Below are 10,579 nucleotides of genomic sequence, written 5' to 3' on the forward strand. Positions count from 1 at the left end.
AGCTATTTTACATTATACATTTTACATAATAATATAAAATAATAATATTTATTATATTAATTTCTTTTAATGACAATAATAAGATCTTTATTATTAATAACTGAGCACCAAATCGGCATTTTATAATGACTTCTGAATGACCATGTAACTTTGAAGATGTCATCTATATGTATTATTGTAATAACAATTAGTATTATTGTTTTAAGAAACAAACAAAAAAACTGCTTTTTCCCCCTCATCTAAAGAGAAACCCATTGAAATGTAAAAAGGTTTTATACACTGAAAGAAATGTGTTTGTGGTGTAGCCAAATATATTCAATTAATCATCTACTTATAATATTAAAAATCAAGGAGAACAACAATTCCTGTAATTAATGAACTGTGTGAGAAGAGTAACTCTTATTAATATTGGAATATTGACATGTTTTATAGTCATTGCACATAAATCTAGAAATATTGAGTACATTTTAATCTAAAAGTTCAGCGCGCTTGAATCCACGCGTAACCTAAAAATGTGCTTTATTAACTGAATATCCATCTTGTCTTTGTCTCCGTCTCGAACACAGACTGGAAAGAGAGCTGGAGGAGCTAGAGACAGCTGTGTCTGCAACATCCACCAAAGAGAACCTGTCAGAAACAGTACAGGAAGTCAACACCAAGACAGTCGAACAAACAGTAAGTTCTGACCAGCAGCTCTTTCACACCAGGGCGGGCAGCAGGGGATCCACAGGCTTCTATTCAAACCTTTGAAGCATGACACACAATGGGGGACCGTCTCATGTCCAGCTACACAAAGGCATCTTGATTAAGGGAAGCAATGAATCTTCCAGTGCTTAAAGTGCTGGAATCAGTCTCACTCAAGCAGCAACTTATAAACATTCGGGTTCGACAGAGCTTCACCCTCACTGGTGCTGCATTCAGAGCGGATACCACAGCAACACTAATTATTTTCTCTGATTAGTCTTTTCTCTCTTTCTTCTAAAGTGCATCATATGTCACTGTCCAGTGCCTGCTGAGCTCTAGCGCTTATCGTTTGTGTCGTTCAAAATGAATAGTTCAGCCATGAAACTCTATTGGCGCTCTAATTGGTTCTTTCAAAATCACGTTCCCTGCCAATCAGGTTCTAATTATAATTACCGTGTGCCTATAAACCGGACACAATGCATGCTCACCATACCTGCGTGCAATGCGTATCCTCTTGCTAACCCACCACCTCCCCAGCACCACCTGTCTAGATCTGCAAAAAAGGGGATCTTCCTCTCTCTCAAGCAGCAGCAGGAGCATGTTTGCTTTTATTTTATGATTTGTGCATTTAGCCAAAGCAAGTCTACTTGCTCTGCGGCAGCAGATCTAGTCCGCCAAGACCAAACACATGCTTTTCTAATTTTATCGATAAAGCTTTTACAATCTTTTCCGAGAGTTGTCATGACTAAAGTATTTTTATTGAATAGATTTCCACAAGAGTTCAGAGTTCATTACTGCTGTATTTATGCTTGTCTGAACTACTGCAATTAAGAAATGGCAACTTAAGAGTTCAAGTCCAAATGATCAGTTTGTATGGAAACGCTTATAATGGCAAAACAGATTCACATGTGGTTTTTGGTGATGACGGATAAATACTTCTTCACTATAATCTTACATGTTCTTGCAGCAAAAAAGCACATTAATTATGTGTTGAGGTACCTAAATGTCTTAAACTGTTGAGGCTACTGTCATGGTTTTTGGTTTTTACAAATGACATACAGTAGAATGAGAAAACACACTAGTTTGTTTACCTGATCCACTTATAATGTCCATTAGATTGTACACATCTTAGGACAATTATCAATCATGTTCATGAAGCAGAATCATTTTCACCATGTCTCAAAGGATGGATTGTGTGCCAGTAGCCTAAAAACATGTAAATAATAGTTATTATAACTGTATTTGGATAATTCCTGTTTAATACAAACATGTATAATTTGGATCGATCAGATAAGATTTGAACACTTTTTTCTCATTCTTTTGGCAGGTTGTGACGGACTCTGTAAAAGGTAACGTCATCATCTCTGACACCAGAAACACCTCTTATATTGCCTTTTCATGAGCATCATTTGATCAAATTGTATTTAAATCTCAAGAGCAGCAATTTATACGGTACACAGCCAAAAAAATGAGTATCTGCAGATATTCTTGACATCTGCCTGCGTCTGTACTAGTATTGCCTTCTTCCCATCGTCCCTCTCTCCCTCCTATTCTTCACTCTTGCTTCTTGTCCCTTTTTATCATTATCTGTCCTTCTGTGTCCTCATTCATGACCCTATTAGAGGTCAAAGTTCACGTCAGCCCTCGTCTGGAGAAATCCGGAGGTGTCTCTGACATGATGAGAGCAGGTGAGTGGTCTATCCATAGCTCATGCAGAGATCACACTCTTCAGGCTATTTTTACCCTTGAGATCTTTCATTCTGAGATAAAAACCACATAATGATGGAAATAGCCACCTTGTGATAGCTAGGGTTCCCTCTGGCTGCACATACTAAAATATATATTTTGGACTGAAATATATGACTAGATCGCAAATCAGAATGTTTTCTAAATAAACACTTGTGGGTTTCCAACTCACAAATATTGTCCTACGTTAGTGTTTTTTTAAACGTACTCATCCTGTGCTGATGTCTTCTAACATGTCTTCCAATTCTCTGTTCTCTCAGCTGATGTGTGTTTGCATGTGTGTGTGTCTAACACATCATACATACCACATCACCTCTCACTCAAAGCCGAAAAGCAGAATAACATCTCATAAAAAGTTATTTTTAGAAGTTATACTACCAAAGGATCAGGTTACCATGGCAGCTTTGTGTTCTGAAACTATATCCCAGCTTTGATATCTAGATAGATAGATAGATAGATATATCTATATATATACAAAAAAATCTATAAAAAAATCTTTAATAATTGATGTCACAACTTGGTTGTTAAAAGCACACGAAGAAGATTCAAAAGTCTATGGTATGCATTATTTTCTAACCATGAATATATTTTTTATTACATGAAATAGCTTCAGTCATACAAATCAAAAAACATTTTTGAACAGTTTAGCCAGGAGACACCACAATCTCTACTTCCAGGTAGACCTGGTCAAGACGGCAGCACAGTTACACACACACACACAAAATAAAACATAGCAGTACTCATAAAAAACAATAAAAGTAATATCAAGAAAAACACTTACAAGACTCCTTTGCAAAAGACATTTACAATTACGTGAAAGTGACATGGCATGTGGCCAAGTATGGTGACCAATACTCAGAATTAGTGCTCTGCATTTATCCCATCCAAAGTGCACACACACACCGTAAACACACCCAAAGCAGTGGACAGACATTTTTTGCTGTGGCGCCCGGGGAGCAATGGTTAAATCTTTCTGTCGGGGTGGTGACGGGCCGGGCTCTGGGCTCTGGATCAGGCTTTGAGACGTCTGGAAGGTGAGGCTGGATGTTGATGTTGTAGTCGACATCTGCTTCCATCTGGATCCATTCACCCAAAGTGTGAAGCTGATGTAGTCCTTAAGAGTCCAACCAGGGTAATCCTGGGGCATGACGAAGTGAATGTCGTCGTCCAGTCCACACCAAAATCCCCCCCGTTATCACAGCTGGGACGATGGCAGGTGTTGAGGAACTCCTCCACATGGCCCTCCAGATTTCATTACGAATAATAATGAAATTATGAATAATAAACACTGAAGAGAATCCAAACAAGGCAGGCAAACTAAACAACCAAAACACAGAGGAGACTGGACAAACTGAACTGAAACAAGAGGAACTTAGAAAGAACTTAACTACACAGAGAGACAAAGTTAATTAACGCAGCACACCATCAACTCAGAATCCATGCCGACTAAGTTTGATAGGAACTAGAAGAAAGGATAAAGGAAATTAACTAGAAAAAAACTAAAGGTCCAAGAAAATGAAACATGGCTGATAATTTGTAACAACGGATCTATTATAATTGATCATATTTAATATATAAGCCTATAATTGAGGTATTAAGAATGAACAATAAAACAAAACAAACAATAAAAAACAAATACAACAATAATTACACCTGTTTATTATTCTTAAAAAAATATGCAGATATGTTATGTATTTTTTCAATATATAAACGTGTTATAAGGAATTAAGTTATTTAAATATAGATTCTTATTTTTCTGTACAAAAATCTAAAGTTACAATTATTTCTCTAATTAAGATCATTTATCATACATTACATTAAAACAGAAAATGCTGTCTATGCACAAAATCACATTTGACTGGCTGTTTCAACATAGAAAGCAGCTGGCTGGTGTGTGTGTGTGTGTGTGTGTGTGTGTGTGTGTGTGTGTGTGTGTGTGTGTGTGTGTGTGTGTGTGTGTGTGTGTGTGTGTGTGTGTGTTCAATGACTTTATGTGAGTGTGACACTGCATCATTGCAGGATGGTAATGTGTTCTTTCGTTGGCACTGCAGCGATGTACTCTGTAGAGATCACAGTGGAGAAGGACCTGGTGACGGGCGAGACCAAAGTCCTGTCCACTAACACACTGCTCCCCAAAGACCTCTCACAGCAGGGCATCAAGGTCTATGAGGATGAACAGAAAGGTGTCTGCCGATAGACGAGGCACACGAGGCTTTGCTAGTATGCCTGCTTTACGAGAAGTGTCCATGTTTACTTAAAACACATTATGGAAATGAGGAAAAAATTTTCAGAACATCAGCTGTAGTTTCTCTTATGTGACCAAACTTGATGTTTATATATTATTTTGGATATTCAAGAACAGTTAACCCCAAAAATGTTTTTCCGAACCCCGTATGACTTTCTTAGCTCTCATATTTTATTCTCACTATTACATATTTGAGTTTTCTGTCGTCGTGGGTCATGTGACACGTGAAAACCATTTCCAATCAGCATCATTGAGGTCAAACGTGGCATGATCCATCTAAATATACTAAGTGGTATATTTAAATTTACATGAAGAGCTGGTGGAGGGCAAGTATCATAGTAGTGAATGACAAATTTATAACATAGGCTTTTACTGGATATTTAGGCTCAATATTTTGCAGAAATACTGCCACAGGCACATTTTCCAGTGAACCTGGGTTGTAAATTAAAGTCTGTTCCTCAGACAAAGCTTGTTTTGTTTTTAAAGATGAGCATGAGTCATATGAACTACTTCCATTGTAATTTTTGTCTTTTTGAAGCTTGGAAAAGAGTAGTTTGGACATTCAGCTTAACTTCTCTTTCGGGTTCCACCAAAACAGTCAGTCAAATGGGTTTCGGAATGACATGAGGTGCTACTGTTTACTGCATTACTGTAGCATTAACTTTAATCAACATCTGAATCTTATATGTGTCAGTTTTAGAAGTAACACACTTGTGCTGGTCACTTCTCGTAAAGGAAGAAGTTGATTTAAGCATGGCTTTAGATGCAGGGTTACCACAAACCCCTGATTTTTGTTGACTCTTATCATTATTTTCTGGCAGAGACCATGTTGTGCGTTGAACTCTCGTTTGGTCACCCTGCAACTTGACTGCTAGTCTTGGGCATGTTGCCGCCAAGCTTAGCCACGAGCCTCCAGCCTGACGTCTTATGCTTTCCAGTGGTGTTACACAATGCAACTATCAATTTAGCACATATTAAATATATTCTCCATAAGTTTACAGATGATTGTTGCTCATGTTGCATCTGTTTATACTGTCTAACACTGCTAGCTGCTAATGCTAACACCAGTAGCACTGCTGGCGTCCTGCTCTGTTTACTCAGCTTGCCACACTTTCCCTGTGTTTGATCACTTAGTTTAGTGAGCACTTCTAGCAAGTGAAGTGCACTTGATGCCCAACCTTAAAAGACAATGCTAACAGTAGTCACTAACTGGGTACAGTATGTTTTCCATGTGTTATTCAGTGGGTAGAATGAGTAGTATTTATTTTTTATTTTTTTTGCAGTCTTCATTGGAGTCACAATATTAAGAATTCTTACTTTGTCAAAATTCTTATAGTAAACCTACAGTAAAAGAATGTGCTTCAGCATTGGCTAGAAGTTTGCTGTAACACACTGTATAATAGATTCATATCAGCATTGTCACGTATGGCATCAGTGCTGTTTATTTAGTGACCATACACCCTTTTTTCCCTCCAGACATGTCCTGGTCAGTATCTGGGTTTTGGCTTTGTTTTTCTGTTGTTTTCACACTTGCTGAAGGTAATGACTGAAAAGTAGTTGGACCAATAGCGTGCCAGTATTATACATCGATCAATTGTGGCAAGAAAGTGGGATTTACAGAGAACAGTCATAACAATGCAAATATTCGTACATTTAACATATGATGACTGTATAGAGAGACCATCAATAAGAAAACAGCCAAATTTTAGCCAATTTAGAAATCCCAGCCATGTATGTGAAAAAGGACTACGGTCACCCTGTGTGTATTACCATCTGCAAGAAGATACAAGGGTCAATGACATGTTGCTCACTTTTGTTTGCATCTTTTTATTTCTTTTTTTTTTTTTTGGTTTTGGTTCGTTTTGCTTTGTTTAAAAAAATACATTTAAAATAATTTATACTTGTAATATTTTGACATCTTTAATTTCTACATTTAAAAATATATATTTTCGCAATACTGGGATGATACAACCGCCCCGATATAATGAAGAAAAAGCCTCATTAAAGGCTTTTGCCATTTTTAGCATGTTTTATAATAAAAACAAAGTAGTTTTGTTAAAATAATCAAATATTTGAAAAACGTTTACCTTCATAAAAGTAATGTGGTGTTATAACGTCAAAAAGTTAATGTATTAACAAACAATGAACAATACATTTATAACAGTATTTATTCATCTTTGTTAATGTTAGCTAATGAAAATACAGTTGTTCATTGTTAGTTAATTCACAAAAAAGCTTTTGACTTTAATAATGCATTAGTAATTGTTGAGATTAACATTAACTAAGATTAATAAATGCTGTATAAAGTATTGTTCATTCTTTGTTCATGTAAACTAAAGTAGTTAACGAATATTAACTAATCAACTATTTAATCTTATTGTAAAGTGTTACCAAAAAGACATTCATAGGACATAGAAAGGACTCCTGAAAACTTCCCGAAAACGTAATATTTTATGAATAAAGAACTAACTATATTTGTAATACTACGAAAAAGATAAATATTAACATTTATTTATTTTATTAGAATATATGCACTTGTTCAAAGTATGTTAGTACTTTTTATTGATGGTTATTTCACATGACATTTTTAGTTCATTTCAAATGAAAAATTTCTTTAAATTGTTGAGAATGAGGAAAACACAAAATAAAAGAAACCCCCCCCAAAAACGTCATCAATTTTTATTCAGAATTTGCTAGTAAGTTTCACCAATAATTACATAGAAACAGCACATTGAATGTGAACAGAATTGAACAGAACTAGAAATTTTCAAATACAAAGACTGAGATAGTATCTTTCTGTAAGAAGTACTCCAAAAATCTTTGTTTTATTTACCTTTGAAAACTTTTTTTACTGTGTTGGATCCTCTTATTTGTCGTAGACCCACAAATGCTGGGGTTGATAATACTTTTCCACTTCCATCTTAAGATGAAGAGCTATCAGTCAAAGAAAAATCTCTGTGTGTGAGTCTTTCCTGATCGAGTCCTTCTTGTTTTTCTCTTTGCAGTGGTGCATGAGGTGCGCAGTGTGGACGGTGCAGTAACCAATGGCGTCCACCAGCTCAGCTCTTCAGAGGTGGATGAGCTTCTCCACAAGGCCGATGAGGTGACCATGAGCGAGAGCAACAAGACTACGCCGCAGCTGGAGCGAGGGCAGGTTGAGAAGGTGAAGAAGGTGGAGGAAGATGTAGTCCCAGCCCCCATAATGGAGATCACGGGTGTAGAAGCCAAACCCGCAGCCCCTCAGACAGAAGTGGGCGGGGCCAGCGCGGAGAACCCAGTTACGATGGTTTTCATGGGCTACCAGAGCATTGAGGACGAGGATGAAACAAAGAAGGTTTTGGGGCTGGAGAGCACAACTGTGAAGGCTGAGGTGGTGCTCATCGAGGACGGGGATGCCAAGACCGCCACCAGTGACACCAAGCAGGAACAGGCGCCCCCTAATGGCAGCCCAGCAGAGCCACCGAAGGCTGAAGAGGCAGCAGGCGAGTCGGGGCAGCCAGAAGTGGGCACTGCTGAGGTCAAAAGCAAGGAGAAACAACCCTGCAAGTGCTGCACCATCATGTGAGCCCAAACACACCGACCCAAACACGGACTTTACTGATGAAATGCAACAACATGCAGAGAGAACAATAGCAAGGCTGAGAGAAATAAAAGTTCAGTATCTTTTAATAGAAGCTGTTGTTTCTTTAATTGATTTTTACCCGTTTTATATTTTCACTATTACTTTATCTTTTACCCCTCTGAACCTCTTAAATTTTATGCATTTTTATTTTTACCGTGACTGAAATGAATCACATCATTTGCGCTCCTGTGAGAGAAGCATGAAGATTTGACCTTTTAACTGAACTCAACGTATCACTATCAAACAATCCCATCTTATTAGCATTTTCATTTGGTTTGAATGATTCAGATTTGTCACATAATTGTATGCTGCATGCACTACAAATATTTTCATTTTCACTTCAAAAGAAAACTTTGAAGAAAAAGATTGATCTCAACATTGTGCCCTGCACTGTATTTATTACTGATGAAGCAGTGAGAAATATTTCAATTATTTCTATTTTGTTTTTTTGAATTATCCTGTGGGATTGACCGAGCACACGCATTTGCTTAGAAATGACGCGATTGTTTGAAAAAACTAAGTGACCATCGTACAGGAAAATAGTTACAAAAATAGTACAGAAAACTGTTTTGACTCATCCCTCAGTTTGTAATGAAAAAAAAAAAGCTTACAAAAAAAACATTTTTTTTTTTTACAAATCCTTACTGGATACCCTTTTGGGCTCTGTATTTTTCCGTCTCTTCTGTTCACAAAGGATGCATTTATTTGACCAAAAAATACAGTTACAGTACTATGGTGAAATATTATCATATGATATCAAACAGCATCATTCATTTATTTATTCAAACTTTTAATGATGAAAACCTACAAGCTTATGTACACACTAAGGATTCAGGCTAGTTACATGGCTGTTCATAGCTGTAACTACTTCTGGTTTTAAAAACATATTTTCATTTGATCAAACATACAGTAAAAATCAAAAAACTTTTTATTATAATTAAAAATAACTCTTTTCTTTTGGAATATATTTGAAAATGTAATTTATTCCTATGATGTCAAAGCTGAATTTCCAGCATCATTACTCCAGTCTTCAGTGTCACATGATCCTTCAGAAATCAGTCTAATATGCCGATTTGCTGCTCAAGAAACTTGTAATTATCAATGTTGAAATATTTTGTGGAAGCCATGCTATATTGTTGCAGGATTCCTTGATGGATAAAAGAACAGCATTTATTTTAAACAGAAGATTTTTATTAAACTCTTTACTGTAGACGTCCTGTAGAATTTGATCAATTTAAAGCATCCTTGCTGAATAATAGTTTGAAGTTCTTTAGTGTATGGTCTTGTAGCTATAATTCACTTTATTCCAATGCGATGCCCTTCGCCATAGACTTCCATTATATTTACATCACATTATTTTTATTTGCTTTTACGTACTTGGGGATGAGTTATAATAATTTGATGGTAAATTGAAAATCTCTTTTTTCCTTATCTTTGTTCTCCCGTGAGTCCAGTAGATTGCGCTCTTTCATATTGAAATGTAGGACAGGTGAGCTGAGGATATCTCGGTAAGCTTTAATGTTTCGATGGTCGTTCTCAGTTAGACTGATCCAGCAAAGAGCTTGCGCATGTGTTTGTAATTGTTCCCTTGTGTTTCTAACTAAAATATATATTATCCCCACTTGAAGTGCTCTATTTGGAAATAGAGATCAAGAGTAGAGAGCAAGTTATTCTCTCGGTTACTTTCCAACTGCTGCATAATATAAACGTGCATTGGATCATTTGTAGCCTTCATCTGCATCGCTCATGTCCATTTTGAGTATTTAAACAGCCCTGGCCTAGCTGTGTATTTCGATTGGATGCCAGTCCGCACGGCTCATTCCTAACAAGTGACATCAACAAACTGCTGCAGACAATCCTACGCAACAGCCATCATGTGTGTAAACTAGTGTCAGAATAAGCAAAGCTCTCTCACTTCCACAGAAATCATAACAGTTCCCGACACAAAGACAGGAAGGACAATATCCGCCCTTCCTTAGCTGTTCCACGGAAGTGTGGCCAGGGGACAGGAAACATTTAATAGGTCATCAAGCATAGTTTTAAATCTTTTTCTCTCTTTCTTTTAAAGATAAAAAAAGTGTTAAAATTTTTGGCAAAAGTTGAAAAAAAAAAAGGTAGCTATGATGCCAAATGCTTCAGTAAAAACAAAAGGCATATTGTTTTTGTAGCCTGTGTGATCGACTGGTGCTAATTTACATTTATTTTCATGTTTTCCATAACATATATATATATATTTTTTGTAACATTAAAGGTGCATTAAGTAGTCTATTATCACAATCAAC

At 36.6% G+C, this 10,579-nt stretch overlaps 1 protein-coding gene across 2 annotated transcripts in view; it reads left to right on the plus strand.

Annotated features, from left to right (window-relative positions):
- The window catches only part of LOC132119336 (paralemmin-1-like), a 61,358-nt gene extending 53,009 nt beyond the window's left edge, over window positions 1-8,349 (plus strand). Inside the window, exons 5-9 of one of the 2 annotated variants that reach the window (XM_059529197.1) lie at window positions 567-675; window positions 2,012-2,033; window positions 2,307-2,372; window positions 4,482-4,613; window positions 7,681-8,349. In XM_059529197.1, coding sequence (XP_059385180.1) covers window positions 567-675; window positions 2,012-2,033; window positions 2,307-2,372; window positions 4,482-4,613; window positions 7,681-8,240 — 889 coding nt within the window. In that variant the 3' untranslated portion in view covers window positions 8,241-8,349. The remainder of the gene's footprint in view (window positions 1-566; window positions 676-2,011; window positions 2,034-2,306; window positions 2,373-4,481; window positions 4,614-7,680) is intronic. The other variant, XM_059529196.1, reaches the window with a different exon arrangement.
- Window positions 8,350-10,579: the final 2,230 nt, after the last annotated feature.

The sequence above is a fragment of the Carassius carassius genome, chromosome 38 (assembly GCF_963082965.1).
Source record: "Carassius carassius chromosome 38, fCarCar2.1, whole genome shotgun sequence".
NCBI classification, from domain to species: domain Eukaryota; kingdom Metazoa; phylum Chordata; class Actinopteri; order Cypriniformes; family Cyprinidae; genus Carassius; species Carassius carassius.